Below are 27225 nucleotides of genomic sequence, written 5' to 3'. Positions count from 1 at the left end.
GCGCAAGAAGTCTTGTACAAGAACACGTCCACACTGCCATGTGCGAGATGTGCTTTTGCACAAGAAACCCCTGCCACATGTCCACACTGCCCTCTTGTGCAAGAGATCTTGCGCAAGAGGGCTTACACTTGTTAGAAAAGAGCGTAGCTCTGGTGCAAAAAGCCCTCTCTTACCACACTTTACTGAAAATCTTCTTGCCAAGAGCAGGCGGGCAGTGTAGATGCTCTGGAAGAACAGCCGTTCTTGCGCAAGAACCCGCCAGTGTAGACACAGCCTTTGATGTCTTCTCCCTGTGCTCCCTTCACCCCCCTTTTCACTTTTTGTAGCTTCTTTAAGGAAAAAATAAATTCATCAGGAGACAAATGTATTTCATGATTTTTAATAATTTTGTGCTATGGTTTGACCAGAGCATATTAAGAACAAGCATAAAATCTGTATTTAAAACTAACAACAGCACTTAGAGCAACATCTTTCTTTAAAAGTATTGCAATAACAGACCTTAGGTCTAAAAACTAGGACGTCACCATTTGCTCAATTAAAAGAGGCAGATAGATACACAACAGATGAAATCTTCTTCTCCTGTATATAACCGAGAGTTATGTTGGAAATTAAGCAACAGGTTGATTGTGTTAAAGGAAAATAATAAAGTCTTTAAAGCAAGCCAGGTTTGTCACAGCTTCACATAAACAGCTACTGAGTAGTTCCAATACAGTTGTAAAAAAACCTTTTCTTTTAATAGACTTGTTTTTACAACAATAAAATTTAAATGAAGGATTAAATATTGTGGATAGTGCTGTACATATTTCGGAATAACTTGAAACAAAATGGACAAAAAGCCAAACAGACGTGTTGAAAATGTGATCCTGAAAGCCACAAAGTTAGAATCACACACAAAAAAATCATACCGCAATAAAGCATAGTAGGCTGTAAAATAATAACTAGCAATAAACAACAAAAAATTATCAAAATTCTGAAAACAGGCATTCATCTGATGGTAAATTCTAGTATAATAGCTTGATCAATGTACACACGATCATGAAACACTCTGACTATAGAAGTATTAGACAGTTGAGAGCCACAAAAGACAAATGTCTTAGCTATGCTTAGCTAGTCTTTGTGCTGTGAGTAAAGAAATGGCTGTTTTGTTAAAGGATATTAAGCTGAGTGAGTTTTGCTTTTTAGTTTTGCTGTCCAGCAGTAAGATGCTTTGGGTTGTCATAAGTTCTTTTTAAATTATGGATGCTGGCTGTGTGTTGTAGGGAATGGGCAGTGTGAACAGAGAGCTATGATTCCACTTTTCTAATCTTTTCACTGCAGCTTCAAAGGAGACAGGACTAATGAACTGTATCCTGTAAATCAGGTTTTTACTCAACCCTTTTTTACTCTGGGGTCTTTAAAAGGAGAATTCATCTTGTTTGGTCCACTTAATATGCAAGTTTTGCTACTGTGTAAATCATGCTCTAGACTCCTGCACTATGTGTATTTTGTAAAATGCTGTTCATAAAAGAGGGTTTTTTTCCAGACACAGACATTCTACTGCAGTGCAAATAGAAATGTAGAAATGGCCAGCAGGACCTATTTCCAAAACTATCATTCCATGCCTGATAAACAATGAACAAGTGAACAAATGACAATCATAAAGTATGCAAATTCAGATATGTGACCTGCTTACTATATAGCACAGCACAATATACAGAAAGGGATGGACAGAGCTACTTGTAAGGGCATGAGGAGAAACTGGCCACAAAATCTACAGTTCTTTAAAACAAAACAAAACCACCGTGATCACTAGTTAGGTACAGGATTACTGTGATGCTATTTAGAAACAAATGAAGAGCTGAAGTTGCAGGTCAATAATGAGAAAGGTCAACACAGGACAAAAGGACAAAATAAATTGAGTGAGAGGGACCTCATCCCAAAGCCCATTGAAATCCATGGGCATTTTACCATCATTTTCAGCTGGCTTTGGATGAGGCACTCTGAGCTTTATTGTAGCATTTATCTATATATCTGAAAACCAGCAAAAACGTCACCTCAAACATATTCCAACACATTACTTTGTTATGCTTGTGGTTAAAGTCTGACAAGTATAAAAAAAGTAGCCATTCGTTAACTGTCAAAGACTGAATAATCTGCTAACTATCTTCCTGGGCTATTTTAAACAAGCAGTTTAGAAAAATAAGTTCACTATCTGCAATTCTGAACTCAAACTTTGTGTTTGTTTTCCTGAGGTATTCGCTTTACCTAACAAGCCACGCCAAGAGTGCACACGGACAACCAAAAGGTCAGAAAGACTGGAGGACCATACTGTTGAGAGGGCCTTGCCATGCACAACAATGCACCAGCCAAACTGAAGAAGACTTTTCTTGCTTGTCAGCTTTAAAAACAAATTGATTCCCACCCACTTTCAAAATCGAAAGCATAGACCTTGTCTAGATGAAAAAGGTTTGCAAACCCTGCTAGCATAGTCGAAGGTTTATGCTGGCAAAAGCTTGTGTCAGTTTCCTGAACAACAAAACATATACCAGCAAAACGACTTTTATGTCAGTATAACTGTGTCTATACTTGGGCTTTTGTTGGTATAAAATGTCATTAAAAAAGTCAAATGCCAAATAGATATCACTATACTGACAAAACTTTTAAGGCCTGGCCTTATTCCATTGCTCACTGGGCTTGGACAGATTTAGGTCTTGCCTATACTCAGCATTAGGCCCAATTCAGCTATCACTGGTCCAGCAGTGCTGCAAACCCCAAGTGTGAACAAAGAAAGTTAAACATTGAACCATTTCAACTAAGCACCTGTTTCAATCGGGGTAAGATCAAATAGTGTAAATTACAGCTTTCCTTGTCTATTATGCCTGGGGCTTGTACCACTGCAGCTACACAGATTGCTGAATCCTGAATGCAGAGAAAGTGAGAATGGGAGAGTTGTGCAACAGATACAGGTGCAACACAAGGACTGTTTTTGTTTTTGAAAAACTCTCTTAACCTACTTTTGATTTTTTCAGGGTCGGTTTTGATCCAGGTCTCAATGAATTGAAGGCCCATATGGTGTCATAGAGTTTGGATAACAAGGTTCTGGGTAAATCTCTAGGTAAATAAGGTTACAAAGGGTATGAATAAAATATCTTCTGGAGAAGACGACGCTAAAACTGGTCCAGAGCTCCAGAGCAGCAACAAGGTGACAACAAAGAAGAGAAGCATCTAGATGCAAAGTTAAAGCTGTGAAGGTTTGTTTGTTTTGTTTTTCTTTTTCTTTAAAGTGACACACACACACACACACACACACACACACACACACACACACACACACACACACACACAGAATGCTCTTCATCGCAAAGATGCATCAAACAACCAGTTGCTATCTACAAGCTAGTCAAAAGTGATTTGTTCAAACTCTTCTTTTCCCTTATGATACTATATTGATATTTAATAGGAAAATAAAATACATAGACTTTTTGTCATTTGTATGCATTCATTTGCAAATTTTCTTACAAAAGAGGACCAAGCACATAAGTAGGCATTCACAAATTTGATGCCATTTTTGTTAAAATTGGTATCATCTATATATTATCTTACAGTATTAACAACGTCTTTTTTTGTTTGTTTGTTCTACCCATTGGGTAGGATATGTGCATAATATATTCAAGTTATATACAGCACCTTACAAATAAAACTCAGAAGAAGAGACAGACAACTGAAAAAGCACCATTTTAAAGTGAGGCACAACAAAGGTGGGAGCATAGGGTCTGATCCAAAGTCCACTGAAATTAGTGGGAGCCTTTCCACTGACTTGAATGAGCTTTGGATCCAGCCCGTAGAGTGCAAGCGGATTCCTATCTGCTCAGACCTGAACATGAGGCCCCTTAGTTGCTTACAAACTACTAACATGCAAACCTCCTCAAAATTATATCTAATATATATGTATATATTTATTAGTATTCCTACCACAGCAGACATACAAGCACAAACTGAGGAAAGGGTGAAGGAAAAGACACCTTTGTAACCCACAAGATCCGAACACATACCACGTGGTTTCAGAACACTCGCATACCAAACCATATAAAGCAGCAGCAGCAAGCAGCAGCAATAGAGCAAAGAAATGAGACACTATCATCGCTGGCAGTAAATCCCATGCAGGGCAGGATTGCTTGGGGGTGGGTGGGAAAGGGAGTATTTTTGTTTGTTTCTCTGTGTTAAACACAAAAAGGCAAACTCTTTTGTCATGAAAGCGATGCTAACTTTGCTTGTGTTCATTCTAAAGATGTAACGCAGACTGTGTCCAGCAGCAGTGCAGTCAGAAGGAGAGTTTTTGGCATTGTCAGTACGAACCCAGCTCAACCTTCCCTGCTCTGAGAGCAGAGAAATGTAGAGTGAATGGCTGCAAATTCAGTGGTAGTGGCCTTTACATATATCAAAACAAAGTATGTGTGGCTGATTTACAAAGTATTAATTGGCTTCTAAATTTTGCATTGGTGCTATTTACGGTTTCGATAAAGCACTTCACCTATTCTGAGCCTGGCCTACAATTGGAAGGGTTTGCTGGTGTAACTAAATCCACAAAGGTAAATCCCCGGTGGTGAAGATCCAGTTTATATCCACCAAAGATCTTACAACAGCTTCCTGAATGGAGTATGCTAGATTGGGAGTTCTCAAACTTCATTGCCACGTGGCCCCTTCTGACTACAAATATTACTGTATGACCCCAAAAAGAGGGGAACCAAAGCTTGAGCTTGCCCAAGCCCCACTGCCTCAGGCAGAGAGCCCAAGGGATTCAGCCCAGGCAGGAGTGTCTGTAATCTGAGCCCTGCCATCAATGGCTGAAGCCCCCAGGATCTGAACTCAGGTCCGAGCCATAAGTCTAAGCCAGCCCTGATGACCCCATTAAAATGGGGGCCCGACCCACAGCTTGAGAACTACTGTGCTAAACTAACAAAAGGACTTTTGTGCATTTATACTGGGGCTTTTGCTGGCATACCTACATTACTCAAGGGTGAGGGGCAAAAAAACAAAACTAAAACTCAACAACAAAAAGTAAACACACACACACACACACACACACACACACCCGAGCAAAACTGCTAAGCGTAAACTAGGCCTGGACCAACGTTCACAGACAGATGGACCTTGGTTTGGATTTATAATGAGAAGTATAAATTGTCATTTAAGAAGGAAACATAGCAAGTGAAGCAAAATTAAAATGAAACTCTGAAAGTTCAGCTGAAACGATGTTACTCAGACAAATCCCCACAAGGGTTTTTTTTACATGAGAAATGCTATGAAAGCATATGTAAATTTTAACAATTCTATGTCAGTAGCTCCTTGGGAGAGGAAGGGAGTTAAAACAAAAGTGACACATTTGGGGTTAGTTTCAGGGCATGTACCCAATTGGGAAAGCCAACCATCCCAACAGCCCTTAAATGAAACAGAACACAAAAATAAAAGATTCTTATAACAGCCCTTAAATGAAACAGAACACAAAAATAACCTAAAGCAAAGCTTCAGCTGAGCCAACTCTCAAATGCGGGTCCCTTGTTATTACCCCTAGGTTTGTTAGAGACGATGTACTTCTGTAGTTTTAAAAATGTTTCACTGCAGTACCTCAGTACAAGCAGCCTCCTAGAGGGCAGTCTCCAAAATATGAGGGCTGCATTCAAATGCATCCTAAAGAGGAGAGCTGTTGGATGGAAGATGAGCAGTGCCCCATGTCAAAGTTGGGAACCCAGGCAGCTGGTCGATAAGTACAGTATTCAAAGGGCGAGGGAAGAGAATAAGTGCTCCTCACGCTTTCAACTTTTTGCCTGGTTACCTGCCACTGCTCAGGCATGTAACAGAGTAATGTTCAAAAGTATGATTCAAAATAGTTAAGGGATGTTTTAAACTTGGCTTCTGACACAAAATAAACCCACTCAACAACCCAGTAAGTTGGTTTTAGAATAACTACTACTAGTTGGATAAGTAGACTAGAGAAGAGAAAACATGTGCCTGTATATGTGTGCAAACACACACATACAACAGTCACATATGGTGTGAGTCAAGGGTAAGGCAGCTATGAGTGTTTTTGGGGAAACCTCAAATAGCCAAAGTCAAATAATCCTTTTGAACACACCAGCAAGTGTTTTGTTTATTCATTGTGCTTAAAAGTTTTTGAAGATCAATTTTTAGTGTGTTTTTTTATTGGTACTATCTTTTTGTATTCCTCTGCTTGTAAAGCCAGGTTGCCTTAGTTACCATGAGTGTGCAGGCCACAGAATCAGAGAAATGTTAATTATAAAACATTTTAAAAACATTTCAACATTTCTTACAAATGGAGGTGTCAGTTTTAAGGTTCAATGTCACATAATCTGTCAGGGCTAGAAATGAATGTGTTCTACAGCAGAACATTAGAAAGCCTGCACTTTTGAGTTCTTCACAGGGCTAATGCTTTATAGCTAGTGAATTGCACTATTCTCGGAGCAGCCTAATTTCAGTCCCCATTTTCACCTAATTCACAGTTATAGGAAAAAAATTTAGTGGCAAGGCTCTTTTTCATTTGAAGCTACTAGTACTGAGATTTGGAACATCAGAAGTAGCTTCAACTGAGATTAGCGGGCAGAATGAAAATCAGAACAAAGGTGCAAAATAAATGCGATTAATTCTACAGTTCCAGTTAATTCCATGGTTGCAGAAACATAAATAAAGGAAGTTATTCGGTTTATCGTGACTGTGTACATAGAATGTGTGCATGTTTTCTCACATACCTAGAGTGAACACAGAGTGGTAAAATGTTATCAGCATGAGTTTGGGTAAGATGCATTACTCATGAGTCACAAAGCCATGCATGAGAGGGCTTCTGCAAATCACCCCTAACTAATGATGACCTCTCACCCCACAGTATCATGTATTTTTCTTGCTACCTTAAAATTCTAGAGAGAGCTTTTAATGTTTTAATTGGGACCATTTTTTCATCTTTCATTCATACCTTGAAGTCAGGTGCGTCACATACCAGGCGTCTAACTGCACTGGGCACAGAAGGAGCCACACAAACCTTTAAAAATAGTCTTGAGAGATTTTTCTATAATTCCAGGGCTGGCAGTGATATGTATCCCACTGGGATGTTTGAAGTCTCCTTTTCCCAACAGGATAAAACTCTCTTTCCTAGCCCTCAAGACCACCAGGCAACATACACTGAAGACTAGACATTTTTTTCTGACTAGAAAATCTCACACCAGAGTCCAACAGCTGAAACTTGTCCTCTGCAGGTCTTAGATCAAAGTGATTTTGGAGAGGAATTCTTCATTTGTGGGGCAGAGAGGAGCAGGGATGATCTATTTCAGATATTAATTTTTTTTAAAGAGTTTGAAGTTGCTCAGAAATGTGGAGTGTTTGAGTATATCTTGGGAAAGATGGGTTATTGGGCAGAGCTCAAGTGAGGCAGTCAAAAGGTGCATGCTACTTTGATTTGCCACATTATTCTCAATTTATCACATGGATGAAAACTGCCACATGTGTGGTATATTTGTGTGTATTTTATATGTAATATGCATACATGGACACATACACAAGAATGTGGAGTTTCACCCGTGATAAATGTTAGAAAATATACCAATTTAACAGTTTAAAAATTGCATTTGGGTAGCTAAGACTTTACAGACTATGGTGCTGTGTCTTTTTACAGAGATTCCTCCAGAATTGCTGCACAGAATTTACCTTGAAAGAATGCCCATTTTTGAGCCTGAACAGATTGATAATGACTTCTTGTCTGATATAGTTTTTTTCTTGTTTTCTCTTTCAGAGTTCAGTTCTAAAAGTTTCGGCGTGTTCCCTGTTCTCTATGAGCAGAAAGAAAGGGTATTCCTTTGTAATACTGGTGGCAGAATCTACATCAGAGATTAATAACATTCATTAAGATAGAATCACAATGAAGTCTAAAAATCACTTTTTGCAGAGCTGATGAAATGTGTTACTTCCTCTGCAGCGTTTGTAACCCTAGTACAAGGAAACCTAACAGACCACTTTAGTAGGTGTTTTCTTCTGTGTGTGCATGCATCACAGCCAACACTGTTAATGAGAGTTACACAGACACACTGGGACACCAGGGTGAAAAGACAGTAAAGGGTTATCCTCCAAAAAGTGGCTTTGGAGTTAATAGATGGGGCCTCTCATGAGATCTGCAAGCAGTGGAACAGCTTGTGTTCAAACTGGTCCAATGCCAAGGCCTGGTCTCCTGGCCCAGTAGTGTCCTGACAGAATGACAACTGAGTTCCATTTGTTCTTTGAGCTAGATTCCCTAGGGCTGAATAATCCTGAGCTAGGCACCAGCAACTGAGTATTTCTAGTACAGTATCTCTATAAACATACACGTCTGCCTAGGGGATTGGCTTTCTGCTCAGTTCCAATAGCAACAAAATCACTGAAATAGGAAAATAAACATTTTTTGTGAAATGTGTATAGTCCTGCTAAACCTGCAGGTTTCTTTAACATCCTAAATCCAAAATGTTTGACTCCCAGAATCTATAAAAGGCAAGAGATGTAATTGGCAGATAGCTAGAAAGTCATCCCATAAACATCTGTGCTGTGGATATTCGTAAGGGAAACTGCTAAATGCAGTCTCCTACTTTTCCCTCCAAATATACCTACATTAAAAAAAAGGGTTCACTTTGAAGTACCAGGGACAATTCAGATCAAGAAACAAGCAGATTCTGATCAGTTATAAATGGGACTGTCTGTTCAGAACATAGTTATTCCAATAATCAACAGGCTAAAATAGTACAAAGTCACCTTCCGAAGGAAGTTATCTATACAGAGACCCATAAAACGAATACACACACATACACATACACACACACATGCTGTTTTGGCATTAAAACTCTGCATAGATCAAAAATTCACTTCAATAATCAAATATTTCAATCAAGCCCTCTAATATGTAGAAGTCACACAGAAATCCAACCTCCAGCAATCGGAACAGGTGCTGTATAGACAGTACAGTACTTTTCTACAGTGCATTTGATGCACTCGTTGGTTGCTGCTGTTAACAAAGCACTAGGCTTAAGACCATAGAAAAAGTGAGACCTTACAGTGAAAACTCTACTACATATATATTAGGAATATTAAAACTAAGACTCTAAAGATTCTTATTCTTTTAAAGTCCATTTCCAAAATGCATTTTAAGTGCATGTTGTGCTTTTTCTGTGTGCTCTTGAAATCACTCCTACCACCAGTCTTCAATTGCCTTCCAATTCTTACATTGGCTTCGGCAGAGAAACTAGCCATGGAAAGCAAAACCCTAAGCAACATTCTACAGGCAGACTCATACCTTTCAATTACTTTAAGACCAGCATTACAAAAACAAGGCCAGTTCCTACACACGAGTAATCTTTACCCATGGGCTTAGTCCCATGGGCTCAATGAGGTTACATGCATGAGTAAGGGTTTGCAGGATCAGGCCCATAGGAAAAGGCTAATGGCTTACAGTGAGATTAACTGGGGCTTCCAAGTCACTTCCAGTGGCTTTCTAATGCTGCAGAAACCATTGCCAACATCACTAGTACTGTAAAACGTATCAAATGTGTTGCAGAAACTGCACAGGAGAGGGTATGGTTACTGAGGTCCACTTGCTTAAACAGGATGGATCTCCAGTACAGAATTTAAATACAAACTAGACAGTAAAATGGACAAGAAAGAATCAAATATTTAACAGCATGGGAAGTAGAGACAGAATCACACTGCATTTTTAAACAAGTTATTGCATAACATCAGGATATGTGACTAAATATATTTCAGGCTAGAGTGAAAACAAAATTGCTAAAACATTAAGTATTAAAAATACTGCCTTGTGAAAATGAGAAAAATGACAGAACTTTGTTAATAATTAATCTACATTAGCATGTCTGGGATTTTGTTTTGCTTTTAATGTAACAAATGGGCTAAACTGTATAATAGTTAAAACAACCTAAGTGATGTGAAATGCTGGAATTTCATGCTTGCTTATTTCCATCCAAAAGTCTCCAAGACACTGACTGCACTGTTATTTTAATGCAAATTACTGCAAAGATAATAACATGTTAAGTGTCCCTGTATTTCCTGATTTATGTAAGTCAAGAGGTGCTAGGCTAAATTCAACAGTCCCCTTTCAGTGACAAATATGGGGTTGGAAGAGAAGGGGAAAAGAGGGGGGGGGGGAACAGATTCTTTCAGATTAGTCCTGGGGCCTAATCATTATTCCACAGGTTTGAAAAGACAACATATAGAAGAACTTCACGTAAAACAGTTCCCTCATATATATATTCTTTAAAACATTAAGATAGTGCAACTTTTTAAAACACATTTTTTTCACAACACAAATTAACTCCTTGCATTCATCTAATTTCTCAACTTTACACCTTGGCACACAAAACAGGAATTTTGATTGATGTAAAAAAAAAATTCCACAAATTGGGAGAGAGCAGCAAACTGGCCAATTCTTCCCCCATTTACCTAGCAAAACTTTCTTCTCATTTTCTTCTTTCTGCCATTCAGTTAATATAAAACAGGCTGTACAAGCCTAATTGCTGTGCTAAGTTTCATTTTAGAATTAAATAATTCAAATAGTTTATTTAAAAAAAATAATATATATATTTCCCCCCAAAACACTGCTCATGGCGACACTGAATGGAAGTTTGTATTATCTCAATCCACTTTGCATGCAATTCCCCTGAAAGGAATCAGAAACAAAGAACTGGTTTGCACGTTTGGTTTTACTAAGTTGTTCCACGTGTAACTTAACAATATTGTGCACAGGAATGTGGGGCTCTTCCCCCACATTACTGTTTGATTTGCTTGTCTTCAGTTCAAGTGCACCTGGGGAAGTAACTTAGACAAGGTTTCCTGGTTTCCTGTCTTTGCCTTTAATAGGAACTATTGTGCTCTCTGAATTGTTCTGCTGAAATTGAAGTCTGCTCCCCCTCTGTGAAGAAGGCGGTGCATTGCTATGCTGGTGATGGAAAAAAGAGGAGCCTGGGTAATTACCCATGACCTCACTGTATGTTGGGGGTGGTCCTTCCATCCTTCCATTACTGCTATAGTTGGTTGCACTGATGCCCGAATTGCTGCTTGGTGGGCATGGGCCCCCGTTGTACATTGAAATGTCTATCAAGTCACTGTCAAAAATGGTTCTGTTGGGGGGTGCCCTGACAGATTCTCGATTGAGTTCCATTTGCTGTTCTGGGTCCCGGAGCTGCAGCGTGCATGGCCCTTGGTAAGGTGGTGGCTCTTCTCCATCAGAAAGGGAGATGGTCGGAGGAAGGTCAATCTCATGCTGCATGTAAGGGTAGGTTGGCTGGAAGCGACTGAAACGGTCCCGCTGCATGAATGATGGAGCGGTAAACCTGTCCCTGGACCTTGGGGCATACATGATCTGAAAAGGTAAGAGGGAGATGTGAATCCATTTTCAGGCATCACCCAGAAAAAGCATTATGGGTAGTATTTACCAAGGGCCAAAAAACTAGAAAATGACCCCTACCTCAGGGAGTTGACAAGCTAGCTCAGACACAGATTAAACATTTCAGATGCACACACTGTCACAGTGTATGACTGCAGCTCATGGACACATACCCAAGATAGCTTTAATGTGGCTAGCTTGGCTAACAGAGCAGTGCTGGTTCAGCAGCACTTGCTTCAGCCAGACCATAGCAGGCTGCCCTTTGCCCTGGATAATTACTTGCTGCTGCAGCTTCACTGTTCTGGTACTTGAGCTAACTAGAGCAACGCCGGCACAGGTATGTTTACACAAGCTACAATCGCACCCTATGATTGCAGCGTAGAGACACACGGCAGTGTTCATGTGAATTGAAAGTGGGGTAAAAATCTAGAAGAAGTAATTTGTGTATGGCTTTACAAATGAAGAGCGTTCCTACAGGGTTTTAAATTCCCACTTTCTTGTTGAGTTATAAAAATGTTCACAGAGAAATTCTACTTCTTTTAAAACAAAACATTCCCAAAAAGTTATTTGTTTCCACCCCTGAAATAAATTAGTTGGAAATCTAAGAAAATAACCCAAAAGTGATTTTTGGCCAGCGAGAGCCTTTTTTTCAATACTTATTAAAATCTTGCTTTGTAGTGGAATCCAGACAGTCGTTTTAACTGAACCAAAAAAGGTCCAAGACATCTAACACCCTCACTATGAGAAAGCCTCATCTGTTTCCTTTTACCTCGACACTTAGCTAAAGCCCCAATCCCTTGCTCCAGGGCAGCATTCTATTCATTTCAAAGAGATCTTGTGTGGACTTACAATTAAAGACAATGTCTAGTCAATAGGAGTTAGGTCTAAAGTTATTACATTATTTGTTTTACTCTTTTGATCCGAATTAAAGACTTAATTAACCAACGTGTAGACACTCCAACTAATGTTTTTTGGCGGAGAGGAAATGTATGTTAGAAGCACTAAAGCAAATCATTGAGGGTTACCAACAATTTAAGCATTACCTCTGAAGCACCTTGTCGTGATACTGAACTGTCAGAAGGCCACAAGCACCCGTCCTTGCAGGAGAAAAAAAAGAGAAGAATATTAATGTCTTGCATACTTTTATTTCCACTTAAAAAGACTTTTCAATACAATCAGCTTTTCCCAGTTGGTTACACTCATCAAAAGAAGCATTATTAAAAGGTAACCTGTTACTACTTCTACGGTGGAAATCTGAACCCAGAACTCAGTCAAATGCAGAGAGAGCAAACACGAATGTGACATTCAAGCTAGACCACCATTAAAATTTGATTTTTTTTCATTTGGTATAATCTTTCTGTCTTTCCTATTAGTAAAGCAGATACACATTTCTCACATTGGAAAAGGTTCAAAATACACAGTGCAAATCTGAGGCAGAATAGCTCCTGCAAAGTGAATAAACATGCCGTAAGTTCCCGGGAGGGGTGAACTGAAAATGAGTGATTTTTACACAGGCTGAGGAGATGGTGAAAAAGCAGGAATGCAAAATTTACAATAAACCCAAAAGAGACAAACGTATTTTTCCTATTACTGGCATTTCTTCCATTTGTATAATGACAGAATTTGACTTACACCCATCCAAGAAAGTTATCATGACTGAGAATCTTCACCAAAACCAATTACTTCTTAAAAATAACATTTTTATTTGCCACATTTAGGTTGAATTTCTGTGCTTTGCAGCTTATTTTGTCCCTTTAGGATTTACCTTAAAGCTGAATTATTTTTAGCTGTGATATTTTGAAGTAAAATAAAGCCACTAAGGTAGTTATTGCTGCTCTGAAAAGAAAAATGTTATGAAATAACAATATACCCTAAGCTTTTTTCTCTTATTGACATTTTCTTATATTTTGTTCGAGCTTTCATTCTGCCCTTAATGTTCTAACATGTCAAAAATTGTGTCACTGGTATATAAAATTAAATCCTTATCACGGAAATGGCTGGAGAAAGGGATTGAGGATTGGAAATTGGTGAGTGAAACCTTGGTTACAATGAATGGTTATAATTATACACTACTGTACCCTTGGGTTGGCCAAAAAGATCCTGCGTTCAGAATATTATTTCACGGGGAAAAAGTGTAGAGAATGATTAACCAATGAGATCATGCACACTAAGTTCTGTTGGGGACTATCTGACTCTATCCCATAGTATTGCAACAAAGGTAAGGAAAGTCACACCAAAATAAGCTGGTTGAAAAAGCCTGAATAAGAATATATTCAGAACTTAGGTGAGGGGAATAGAATGATTGATAGAAGAAAGAAGGGAAGAAAAGGAATGACAAGGGTAGTCTCTTGGGGTAACACACAGCACTGAATCAGGTTCACCCTACATTCAGCTGCATAAAGGCTTATCTACATAGGAAGTTATACCAGTATACCTTAAGGTATGAATGACCTTATGCTGACATAACTATAATGGTTTAATTCCCTGGATTGACATTAATATTGTTATTGTAGAATAAGAGTGCCTTTTTCCAATTTAGCTTATACCATTTTGCGAGCATTTTAACCCAAATTGAGAAAGCGTGTTCTTATCCAGAATAAGAGTGTCCATGCAGTATAGGCAAGGGCAACATTTATGGAGAACTAGAGAGGGCAGCAGCCACACTTCCGAGGTTGGAACCTTTGGATTTCACACTTGAGGTCTGCTTAAAGCTGCATGCCCTGACTCCAGAGGCAGTTCTTAAATGCAACAGAGTTTGAGCTGCTTGCAGCTTTGCCTTTGGGGCAGGGAGTTTGTTATAAAAAGAGAGAAGCAGGTGATTAAGAATAACAAAAGGCTGGGCATTCAAGTAATTGAAGGATCGTTAGATCATCATGAAAACTGCTGGGTATGCCACTTAAAAGATGGGGAGCAGAGCAGGAATGAGTGTTGTGCTGCTGGGATTTGCATTTGGATTACTGTGTTAAATTTATAAATATTCTTGAAAAGAGGTGAACAGGGACTAATTCAAAGCTGGCTGCAAAGAGTTACAAAGGGATTTCACAAAACTGGTTGACTGGGCAACACAAAGGCAGATGGAATTTAGTGTTGATAAGTGCAAAGTATTGCACATGGAAAAATGTATAATTCTAACTACAGATACAAAATAGCTGTTAACGCTCAAGAAAGAGATCTTGGAATTGTTGTGGCCAGTTCCCTGAAAACATATGTGCAATGTACAGTGGCAGTCTAAAAATTAAAAAACTAACAGAATACTGGGAATCAGCAGGGAAGGAATAGATAATAAGACAAAATACCATATCGGCTCTACATAAAGTCATTGTATGCCCACATCTTGAATAATGCAGATCTGGCCACCCCATCTAAAAAAGATATATTGTATTTGGAAAAGGTACAGAAAAGGCAACAGAAATGATTAGGGGTAAGAAACAGCTTCCATGCGAGGAGAGATTAACAAGAATGGGACTTTTCAGCTTGGAAAACAAATGACTAAAGGGTGGGAGATATGTTAGATGTCTAGAAAATCATGAATGGTGTGGAAAAATAAAATAAGGAAATGTTATTCTTTCTCTAACATAACACAAGAAGCTGACCCAATTAAATGTATAGACAGCAGGTTTAAAACAAACAAAATAAATTATTTTTTCACAATCAACTTGTGGAACTCTTTGCCAGGAGATGGTGAAAAGGCCCAAACTATAACAGTGTTCCAATTAGGACAAAATAAGTTCAAGGAAGTCAGGTCCATCAATGACTAATAGCCAGGATGTGCAGGGATGGTGCCCCTAGCCTCTGTTTGCCAGAATCTAGGAATGGGCAATGGGATGTACCACGTTGATTGTCTCTTCTGTTTATCCCTTCTGAAGCACCTGGCTTTGGCCACAGTTGGAAGACAGGATACAGGGCTAGAAGGACCACTGGTCGGACCCCAGTATGGCCATTCTGATTTTCTTATATAGAGCTGAAATGTATCTGCCCCCTTGCTGTAACCCATTAGAGCCCAGGAGTCCTGATGGGGTCTCTCTCTCTCCACAAAGGTAGTAACAAAGTAAGAATATACATTAACATTTTAAGGCTAACCAGCATCCCACGAGGCGTACAGATAGTGCGGAATGGCTTGCTAGTTCGAACTATCTAGCCCGTGCCGCGTGTAGCCGCGCGGCACGGGGTTCGAACAAGCCGGCATTTAAAAATGGCGCTGGCCGGCTTATGCAAATGAAGCCCGGGAAATTCAAATCCCGGGCTTCATTTGCAAGTGCAGTATGCCTACATTACCCCGCTAGTTCGAACTAGGGTGGTAGTGTAGACATACCCAGAGAGAGAAAAGACAAAAGAGAAATAAGTGCATGTGTACAGCCTTCTTTATAATTTTCTTTTATTAGATTTTATATATTAGATGGATAAAGTTTTGCAGAAAAAATCGTTTGTATTTAATATCAAGCACTAAATATTTCTCACCCCTCTCACTTAAGTCCACTTCAATTTGCTAGGTTCTTGCTCTTAAAAGATGATGGGAAGTTGGGTGCGGATTTCCTAAATTAATTAAATGTATTTATTTAAAAATGTAAAGCGTAATATACTTTTATGCTTTGCTGCATCAGGAGCTGAGATGCTATAAAACTTGTTTGAGTTTTCTCCTCACTCTAAAAAAAAACCCCAATGACACTCTTCTCCATTAGGGGGGACACTTCTGGCTGCACAGGTATCTGACACCAACTTAGGCCTTTTTCAGCCACTTCGCCATCCCTGAAATTATGTCACCTATCAAAGGGAAACATTTTAAAGAAGTTTTTCCTTATACTCTCCTCACTCCTGTACTTGTGGATTTCACCTGCCAGCCAGGTGAGAGTGAGTGTTCACTCTCAGGCTATGGTACATTGTAGCCTTCTTCCGGAAAAGCTTATGCAAATGAAGTGTGGCATGGAATATCGCCATGCTTCATTTGCATAATTAATTAGCAGCCACTTTTGGGCAAAAGCCTCTTGTGTGAAAGCGGCTGCTAATTAATTATGCAAATGAAGCGCGGCGATATTCCATGCCGTGCTTCATTTGCACAAGCTTTTCCTGAAGAAGGCTACAGTGTAGGTATACCCTCAGCGACTGGCTGCCAAGCCAAAGAACTTCCTTATCTCCTTTCAGCGAATCTGAAATTGCACCAATCAAAATAAGTTAAAGATTTTAAAGTATTGTATTTGTATTCCTTCACTCCATCTCACTATTTTTCTATTATTCAAAATACACCAAGATATAGTCATTTAATACTAAAAAAATCTAGGTATGGTTCTTACGTATTTTCACTCATCAATTGATCAGTAGATATAAACACAACAATAACTAGGTATGGTTCTTACGTATTTTCACTCATCAATTGATCAGTAGATATAAACACAACAATAACTTTTTTTTAAATAAATGAGTTGTGATTATTAGATTTAAATAAAGCAGTTGATGCTTTTCTACCCTGGCACCAGCTCCTGCCACTCCCAGCTCTGTGTTGCAGCCCAAGAATGGGGAAGGTTAGAAGTTTGCTTCCAGAGGGGCTGCCTCCTGGCTCAGCTTTTTACAATATCCTGCTCGGCTAGGCTATGGCATGTGTGACACGACACAGGGGCGTTTCTGAATATTCTCACTGAAGGGATGCTCTTCAATGATGTTTTAAAAAGACATGGTTACTACATGAGTGATGATGCTATCAAGGCATAGTTGGGAGCATATGGAATTTGGCTCTCTTAAGTTTTTCTTTCTAATAGCATAGATGATGGGCATTCTTTCTATAGATATTTCTACACTGCACACTTATTTCAAAATAAGCTATTCTGGAATAGTTATTTTAAAATAGCTTATTTTGAAATATCATGTCTACACTGCAGGGAAGCCTCAAAATTAGTCCAATGTAGGCTTCCCTAATGTATACGTGCTATCTCAATTTAGAGCCCCAGGAGACACTGGGAAGGATAACCCCCTCACCAGGGCCATTCTAAGTTATTTCAAAATAGCAGAAGAGGAGTATCTACACACACCTTATTTTGAAATAGATATTTTGGAATAGGCATTATTCTTTGTAGAATGAGGTTTACAGATTTTGGAATACGATGCCTGTTATTTTGCAATTATTTTGAATAACGGAATGGCTGTGTAGATGCTCACGTAGTTATTTTGGAATAACAGCTGTTATTCCAAAATAACTTTGCTGTGTAGACATACTCTATATCATAACAGATCCTTAAAAAAACATTAAAATGGAACCAGAGTAACTCTCTTTCTGATTCCAATTTAGAATTGGCCAAAGCAATGTTCCCTCTAACTTTTCCATCCATTGTGCAATATACATTTTGTTATGTGCACCAAGACATGTGCGGATGTGCACCTCTAGTAGAAACACATGCTACTGGCTGTAGGTGATCTGCTAGTCAGCTGGGTGGCATTTGACTCTCTCCTGGGTGGTCGCCTCAGCACTCAGCTTACAGGGAACAGTGGGTCAGAGACCACCTAGCTGGAACCCAATTGCAGAGGCTCAGACACCTTTTCCTCCAGGCACTTACTGGATAACAAACCCAAAGATCTGGATAAACTAGCAAACCCTCACTCACTTGGCTCAAACCAGTAGTCCTACAGGAATCAGTGAGACTGGAATAAGGGTTTGTCGAATGGGGCTCTGAGAGCTATAATTAGATAATCTATAATCGCATGTCTCAACCCCCTACATTTGTTACTTTTCAATCATCAATAGATTTTGAGATGGAAGATTATGCGTCTCTTCAGGATAAACTAATAATTAAAAAATATTAGAAGTAAAAATCTTATTGTTCCAGCTAGGTCTTCTCATGGGTATATTCCTGCTTTTCGTAATAATATATGGAAAGAAGCTTTAGATTTAGGTCATGAAATAATAACGGCACTTATTAAAGCTTATTGTATTCTCACTAAAAGATCTAAAAGTAGTAATAATAGTCAAGGTTTAGATCTTGTAATATTGGATATGCTTCATACAATAATTTCCTTATTTTGCATTTCTCAAGGAGATTTATCAGGCATGTGACATTTCAAGGCCATTTTTATATATTTTGTTTCCTGATGCCTCCAAAGTCACCCCACTACCTCAGTTTACAGTAAACACAACAACAAAGGGGGAGAAAAAGGAATGTGTTGGAAGAGGTGAAAAGGCTTGACATTTTTAAAATTGCACCAAGATAAATTAGAAGCACAAAATTATTATTAATAAAAATGACTATAATGAAGCAAAAACATCTAACGTCACATTTCAAAAGGGAATATCTCTTGTGAGACTGAAGAAAAACTCCCTTTAAACTCATCCATATCCCCAACCAATTGCATCAAATTTTCTGTTGCTTTGGGAACTTTTGAATGATTTTTGTTTATGGTTCCTTGGTGAGGTTTTGTTGGTTTAGTTGCCAGGTATCCCCTGAACTGCAGAAATTCTATATTTACTCTAGGTTTTGCTTCATACCATTTAAATAGATTATCCCCCTCTCCCATCCCCACTTTTAAGTTTCCGAGCTGATCTGTCTGAGATACTCTCTTTTTATCATGTATTATGCGTGTTTCCAATATTACACAGCAAGTCTGGCCAGACAACCAGAACTAGAACCCTGACCTCAGTCCGGTACTGTATTTTCTCGTGGCTTTATCATCATTACCCTTGGGTGCTAGTGAAAATATGCTCTGTTGGGGATAGCCAACATTAAAGGTGCTCCCTTTAATGCACATGAGAGCACTGATATGAGTTTGCCTTTCATTAGCAAAGGGTGTGGGAGAGAGAAATAGGAGTTTGAATTGGGAGAAGGAACAAAAGCAAAAAGGCCTCAGGCTGGAAACCCCACCATTACCCTAATATCCAGAGCCGTGGTCTCCAACCTCTTTAAGCACAAGATCACGTTTTGAATTTAAATGCAATGTAAGATCTACCTCAAACCCAAATACCCTTGCCCCACCTCCTTTGTGCCCCTTCTCTGAGACCTCACCCCTGCTCACTCCATCCTCCCTCAATAGGCGTGCGCACAGGGTGTGCCCAGGCATACCCTAATGTTTCAAAAGGGGTGTCAGCGAAGGAGCGCAGCTTCGGCGCTCTAGGGAACAGATGCCACGCCAGGTTTGCCATGCATGCGCGACCAAAACCGGCGGGTCTTAGGACCCCACAGAAAGAGACAGCAGGGACGCAGCAACGTCACCCGGCCGCTCCATCAAGTGAGGTGAGTTTAAACCCCGGGCGGGAAGGCGGGGGGAGGAGGGTGCCCCGGGCAGGGGATCGGGTGCAGCGTGGCTGGCCTGGGGCGTGGCCAGGGTTGGGGGCAGCACGGCTGGCCTCGGGGTCAGGGGTAGCGTGGCTGGCCTCGGGAAGGGGGTCAGGTGCAGCGCAGCTGGCTTCGGGGAGAGGAGGGGGCCGGGGCAAGTGCGGCTGGCCGAGGGGAGGGGAGGGGGCCGGGGGCAGCGTGGATGGCCTCGGGGAGGGGGTCGGGGGAAGCGTGGCTGGCCTCGGGGAGGGGAGGGAGTCGGGGGAAGTGCAGCTGGCCTCGGGGAGAGGGCCGGGGTCAGGGGCATCGCAGCTGGCCTCAGGGAGGGGAGAGGCTGGGGACAGCACAGCTTCCAATCCCCTCTTCCCCCCGGTCGCCCTCTTCACCCCGCCAGTCCCTGCCCCCCAGCCAGCCCATCTTTCTCCCCCTGCCCCTGCCCAAGATCAAGTGTGTCCGTGTTTTTTGGGGAGGGACTACCTGGCAACCCTACAAGTTGGACCTGGTGCAAGCACCAAGTGATGGGGACTGCTGGAACTTTGGGAACCAGAGACTGCGGGGTGGGGATTTGTGGCCCAAAAGGGGGCTTAGAAACCTAAGAAAGACAGAGTAGGGGGAGCACCAGAAGGGTGACAGTCAAGGAGACCCTAGAACTCTGTTAGGGTATGTCTACACTACCACCCTAGTTCGAACTAGGGTGGTAATGTAGGCAACCGGAGTTGCAAATGAAGCCCGGGATTTGAATTTCCCAGGCTTCATTTGCATCTTGCCGGGCGCCGCCATTTTTAAATGTCCGCTAGTGCGGACTCCGTGCCGCGCGGCTACACGTGGCACGGAGTCCGCACTAGCGGACATTTAAAAATGGCGGCGCCCGGCAAGATGCAAATGAAGCCCGGGAAATTCAAATCCCGGGCTTCATTTGCAACTCCGGTTGCCTACATTACCACCCTAGTTCGAACTAGGGTGGTAGTGTAGACATACCCTCACAGACCAGCTGGCGGCTGCTGGAAGAGGAGGGAAAAATAGGGGATAAGGATCAGAGAGGAAGGGGCATGTGCTGAGGAGAGGGGGGCAGTTCAGGAGAAGAAAGGGGAAGACACCAAGGCACAGGGTGTAGGAGAGAGACAAATGCCAGGGGGCCAAGTGGAGACAATGAGGAAAAGGGCAGGAGGAGAGGTGTCAGTGAGAGGGGAGGACAGGATGATGCTAGGAGAGGAGAGGGGAAGGGCTTTGGGAGCTATAGGGGAGAAGGAGAGATGCTGGGAGAAGGCTTGAAAGAAGGGGTGGGCATGAGGAAGGTGGAGATGGAGCAAGGCACGTGTGAGGGCACAGAGGGGCATGAGGCGAACAGGGGCAGAGGTGGTGAGGGGATGGGCATCAGGGAAAAAGAAGGCAAAGGGGGCATGGGCAGTGAGGGAAGGGGGAGGCACCAGGAGGGTGCAGGGGTAAGGGAAGGTGCGGGGGCCAGGGGATTCTGGGGGGTGAAGCAGAAGGGCAGACACCTGCAGGGGAGGGACCAGCACCAGAGGAGAGAGGCATGGCAGGTGTGTAGATGGAGATGTTGGAAGAGGGGATGAGGAAGGGTAGCTCACATGATCAGAGTGGGGCTACTGGAGGAGTGGGCACAGGGGGGAAGAGAAAGGCTGGTGGAGGGGGGCAGGTCTCAGGAAGGCTGAGGGCAGTGAGAAGGGCAGGTATCAGGACAGCAGAGGAGGGTGAGGGGTTGAGGGGCAGCAGGCACCAGGGGAGCTGATGGAGCAAGGGGAGGAGACAGAGCAGCAGAGAGAAAAGGGAGAGGTTCATAAGATATTTATTAATAACTTGGGTGCCACAGTGGCACATCCAAACAAGCCACAAGCTCAGTACTGGTGAACAACACAAAATTTATCGTGCTCATGGGATGAAACTCTTAGAGGGAACAGTTCCGCCAGCCTCTCCACCCCCCGAGTTAATGTCACACACATTGGGTTAATGCAATTGCAGGACAGTTGCATGAGGGGGGCTTTGTGAGGGCCAAACTAATCCCTATTGGTAAGAGAATGGTGGGAAAAGTCTTTGGGGGATGTGTGTCACATGACACCTTTTATTTCTGGTCATGTGTCCATATTGCCCGGAAAGTGTTACCTCCAGAGGCGTGGGTAATGGGGGTCAGGTGTATGGCTAATGGGGGTCAAAGAGTACATTTTAAAAAAATTCTTTGGGTGCACACTTTAATGAAATATGCTGCATGCGCCTATGCCTCCCTCCCTTGTGATTCTCCCTCACTTTCACCAGGCAGGGGCAGAAGGTTGGGGCGCAGGCTCTGGTCTTGGATTAAAGGGACAACCTTGGCTCGAGTGATCATGAGCTAATTCAGCTCAAATTAAATGGAAGGATAAACAAAAATAAATCTGAGACTAGGGTTTTTGATTCCAAAAGCGCTAACTTTAATAAATTAAGGAAATTAGTTAGGGAAGTTGATTGGACTAAAGAAATTATGGATCTTGAGGTGGAGGAGGCCTGGGATTATTATTAAAGTTGCAGAAACTGTCAGAAGCCAGTATCCCAAGAAAAGGGAAAAAAATTATAGGCAGGTGTGTTAGACCAAACTGGACGAGCAAGCATCTCAGAGAAGTGATTAAGAAAAAGGAGAAAGCATATAAGGAGTGGAAGATGGGAGGGATCAGTAAAGAAAGCTACCTTATTAAGGTTAGAGCATGTAGGGACAAAGTGAGAGAGGCTATAAAAGTCAGGTAGAGTTGGACCTTGCAAAGGGAATGAAAACCAATAGTAAAAGGTTTTATAGCCATATAAATAGGAACAAAACAAAAAAAGAAGTAGGACCGCTAATTACTAAGGATGGAGTGGGGGTTAAGGATAATCTAGGAATAGCCCAATATCTAAACAAATACTTTGTTTCAGTCTTTAATGAGGCTAATGAAGAGCTTAGGGATAATGGTAACATAACAAATGGGACTAAGGATATGGAGGTAGATATTACCATATCCGAGGTAAAAGCCAAATTTGAACAGCTTAATGGGAGTAAATCGGGGGGCCCAGATAATATTCATCCAAGAATATTAAAGGAACTGGCACATGAAATTGCAAATCCATTAGCAAAAATTTTTAATAAATCTCTAAACTCAGGGGTTGTACCATTTGACTGGAGAATTGCTAATATCGTTCCTATTTGTAAGAAAGGGGAAAAAAGCTACCCGGGTAACTATAGGCCTGTTAGTTTGACATCTGTAGTATGCAAGATCTTGGAAAAAATTTTGAAGGAGAAAGTAGTTAGAGACATTGAGGTTAATGGCAATTGGGACAAATTACAACATAGTTTTACAAAAGGGGGATCGTGCCAAACCAACCTGATCTCCTTTTTTGAGAAAGTAACAGATTTTTTAGATAAAGGAAATGCAGTGGATCTAATCTACCTCGACTTTAGTAAGGCATTTGATACAGTACCACATGGGGAATTATTGGTTAAATTGGAAAAGATAGGGATTAATATGAAAGTTGAGAGGTGGATAAGCAACTGGTTAAAGGGGAGACTACAGCGGGTCATACTGAAAGGTGAACTGTCAGGTTGGAGGAAGGTTACTAGCGGAGTTCCTCAGGGATCAGTTTTGGGGCCAATTTTATTTAATCTTTATTGCAGACCTTGGCACCAAAAGTGGAAGTGTCCTGATAAAATTTGCAGATGACACAAAGTTGGGAGGTACTGCCAATTCAGAAAAGGATTGGGATATTATACAGGAAGATCTGGATGACCTTGTAAATTGGAGTGATAGCAATAGGATGAAATTTAATAGTGAGAAGTGTAAGGTTATGCATTTAGGGATTAATAACAAGAATTTTAGTTATATGCTGAGGACACATCAGTTGGAAGTAACGGAGGAGGAGAAGGACCTCGGAGTCCTGGTTCATTATAAGATGACTATGAGCCACCATTGTGACATGGCCGTGAAAAAGGCTAATACAGTCTTGGGATGTACTAGCCGAGGTATTTCCAGTAGGGATAAGGAGGTGTTAGTGCCATTATACAAGGCATTGGTGAGACCCCATTTGGAATACTGTGTGCAGTTCTGGTCTCCCATGTTTAAGAATGATGAATTCAAACTGGAACAGGTACAAAGAAGGGCCACTAGGATGATCCGAGGAATGGAAAACCTGTCATATGAAAGGAGACTCATGGAGCTTGGCTTGTTTACCTTAACCAAAAGAAGGCTGAGGGGGGACATGATTGCTCTCTTTAAATATATTAGAAGGATAAATACCAGGGAGGGAGAGGAATTATTTAAGCTTAATACCAATGTGGACACAAGAATAAATGAATATAAGCTGGCTAGTAGGAAGTTTAGACTTGAGCTTAGATGAAGGTTTGTAACCATTAGAGGAGTGAGGTTCTGGAACGGCCTTCCAAGGGAAGTAATGGGGGCAAAAGATCTATCTGGCTTCAAGATTAAACTAGATGGCTACGTCTACACTGGCCCCTTTTCCGGAAGGGGCATGTTAATTTCAGCTATCGTAGTAGGGAAATCCGCGGGGGACTTTGAAGTAGGAATAAGAGCCTCCGGAAAAGGGCGCTTTTTCTGGAGGATTGGGGCCAGTGTAGACGCTCTTTTCCGGCTTTTCTAAAAGCCGGAAAAAAGTGGCGGACATTTTTATTTAAATGCCGCGGGGATATTTAAATCCCCCGCGGATTTCCCTACTACGATAGCTGAAATTAACATGCCCCTTCCGGAAAAGGGGCCAGTGTAGACGAGCCCGATGGGTTTATGAAGGGGATGGTTTGATGAGATAACATGATCTTGGTAACTAATTGACCATTCATTATCAGTGGGAAATAGGCCAATGGAGGGATGATAGGAGTTACTAGAGAACTTTTTGGGTGTCTGGCTGGAGAGTCTTGCCCACATGCTCAGGGTTTAGCTGATGGCCATATTGGGGTCGGGAAGGAATTTTCCTCCAGGGTAGATTGGCAGAGGCCCTGGAGGTTTTTCACCTTCTTCTGTAGCATGGGGTACAGATCACAGCTGGAGGATTCTCTGCATCTTGGGGTCTTCAAACTATTTGAAGGCTTCAATATCTGAGATATAGGTGAGAGGATTATTCTGGGAGGGGTGGGTGAGATTATGTGTCCTGCACTGTGCAGGGGGTCAGACTAGATGATCATAATGGTCCCTTCTGACCTTAAAGTCTATGAGTCTATGATCTGGAGTGTGAGAAGGGCTCTGAGCTGAGCTTGGGGCGGGCAGTTGGGATGTAGGAGGGGTTTTAAGTGCAGGATCTGGGAGGGTGTTTTGATGCAGGGGTGCTTGGGGCTAGAACAGAGGCTTCGGGTGCAGGAGGGGGCTCATGACGAGGTAGGAGTTTGGGATGTGGGCTCCATCAGAGCACCACTTACCTCTGGCAGCTCTGGGGAGGTGGCGCAGTGGGGCAAAGGCAGGCTCACCCCTGCCCTGGCCCTGCACCACTCCCAAAGGCACAGCAAACTCTCTCCCAAGTCCTGTTGTGCCCCCTCTCTGCTCTGTGGAGATAGAATGCAGAGTGGTAGAGGGTCACCTTGATATCAGCACTCTTCCTCTTCGTACCCAGACACTCCCTGCTGATGTGGGGGGACAGATCCAAGGCAAAGGGCAGGAGAAGCACAGCAGTGGGAGGAGGAGAAACTGAAGTGCTGTCACTGTTAGTATCACCTGTCAGAGGCTCCAAGATCTACCAGTAGATCCCGATCCACTGGTTTGTGACCACTGGTCTAGGGCAATTTTCCCAGCAAAGTAAATTTTTAAAATGTTGTGTGATCTTGTTTACAGTAGAAAGGCATGTCACACATAAAAACAATAATTAAGGAATGATAAGTCAAAGCACTCCTTTCTTTCTGAAATGAAGACTACTGTGCACCTTACAACGGCTTTAATCATTATAATTTCTGTCATTCAGGGGTATGTATTTTCACACGCTCTCAGCAACAACAATTTTAACAATGGAAGTAAGGTTTAGACATAGCCTAAGATCTCTATTTTTTTCTCCCGCCAAACTGTTCAGCCACACTTTTTGCAGATGAAATTTTCTGAGTGTAATTTTTTAATTTTGACCCTAGGTGGCAGTAACATTTTAGATTTAGAGCCTCAGTCTTCTGACTTTTTAGGATAAGCCAACACACATTCTCTTCTTTTATATCACAAGACCACAGAAAAAATTGCCATAACTGGCTAGATCTGCTTAGCATCTCCTGGCTAGTGCCCTTTTTCGGACCGAAGGACCAGAGGAGGTGGCATACAAGACCCAATTCCTTCCATTTTATGGACAAGAGAGAAAGGCAATTCAGCTCAATTCAAATCAGAGTCCCTCCTGGCAATACATCTTGAGGAGAAGGTATGCATGAACCAATCCCCCTTCACTCCAGCAGCAGTCAGAGAGAAAAGGCAATATATGTCCAATCCCCTCCTGACTACTTTGGGGTACTGCAAACTGGAAGGCCAATCCTGTGCATAAAGGTTAATGAAGAGGGCAATGAGGGTGAACTACATTGCTGTGTTCTGTTGGCACTTATTTCTTGTGGCTGTTGTCTGGGGATTTACTCCCACTCAGTTTCTTTTATTTATGAAGTTAAAATAATGGAAAGAAAACTACATAATGCTGGGTTGTCAGAAGTGGATAGAACTAGTAATGCTAAAGCAATAAACAAGGAAATAGAATTTAAAGGGGGATCAATCAAAGGGGAAGTTTGACATTGCCAAATTGTTTTCAGATTGTTGAACAGTTACTTTGGTTGTTGTCATCATCTTTCCACGCAGGCCAGCGACTGCTGTTTGTTGCTTTTCTCCTGAATTGGCTGATCCAACTAAATTCAGGAAGAGCACAGTACTTTCACAACTGCTTTCCTGGAATAGTATCTCAGAGTACCAGATAGGCATTATCAATGTACATACTAATGAAAGCTGACTGGCTCTAACAGCTATGCCTCCCACAGAGATTGGAAGCAGGGATGCTGGGGCCAATCATTTGCGAGTGTCTTGCGTGACTCATGGCTCCTATGGCACTCTGCAATGGATTTTTTGCTGCCAGGAGTGGGCCTGGGGCAGCAAAAGTGTTCAGAACTCTTTCAACATCCATTTTAGATCAGCGGTGCTGACAGAAAGGGAGAGAAAAATCAACACAAGAATGTGAGAAGTTTGCAAAATGTCCTCTCACAGGCCATTTTCAAAATCTTTCTCCCGAAGTCCCCACTGACAATGTTGCTTATTCCACGATGGATTAACAACCAACAGGGAATGTTTTATGTAGTTCCTGGTCTTGCAGACAGAGTAGGGGGCTACCCTTTGCCAGTGTCTCTGGTTCCATTCTCATGCAATCATTTTGATTTACCAAGAAGGCTGAAATTTCAATTCTCACAGGATACTGATCCACAATTCTCTTTTCTATAATTTAACTCCCAAAAGATGGCAGCTGCACTATCGGCACTAAAAGGCCATAGTACAGCTGTGCCCTGAGAACCATCATGCTGCTGACAGAAGCAGTCAGCAGCACACGAGATGTTACAGAGTATGAAGCTGGCTGGTGGCACTGATAGTGAAGCAGTCTTGGTCC

At 41.7% G+C, this 27225-nt stretch overlaps 1 protein-coding gene across 4 annotated transcripts in view; it reads right to left on the bottom strand.

The window, feature by feature from the left end:
- Positions 1-363: 363 nt before the first annotated feature.
- Positions 364-27225, bottom strand: part of LDLRAD4 (low density lipoprotein receptor class A domain containing 4) — a 445713-nt gene continuing 418851 nt past the window's right edge. For all 4 annotated transcript variants that reach the window (XM_075921018.2, XM_075921020.2, XM_075921021.2 and 1 more), the window contains 2 exons: positions 12448-12501; positions 364-11380 (listed from right to left, as the gene is read on the bottom strand). In XM_075921018.2, coding sequence (XP_075777133.1) covers positions 10838-11380; positions 12448-12501 — 597 coding nt within the window. In that variant the 3' untranslated portion in view covers positions 364-10837. The remainder of the gene's footprint in view (positions 11381-12447; positions 12502-27225) is intronic.

The sequence above is a fragment of the Pelodiscus sinensis genome, chromosome 2 (genome assembly GCF_052426305.1).
Source record: "Pelodiscus sinensis isolate ZL-2025 chromosome 2, ASM5242630v1, whole genome shotgun sequence".
Classification (NCBI taxonomy): domain Eukaryota; kingdom Metazoa; phylum Chordata; order Testudines; family Trionychidae; genus Pelodiscus; species Pelodiscus sinensis.
The sequence above is the reverse complement of the archived record's forward strand: the minus strand, read 5'-3'. Positions and strand labels throughout refer to the sequence as shown.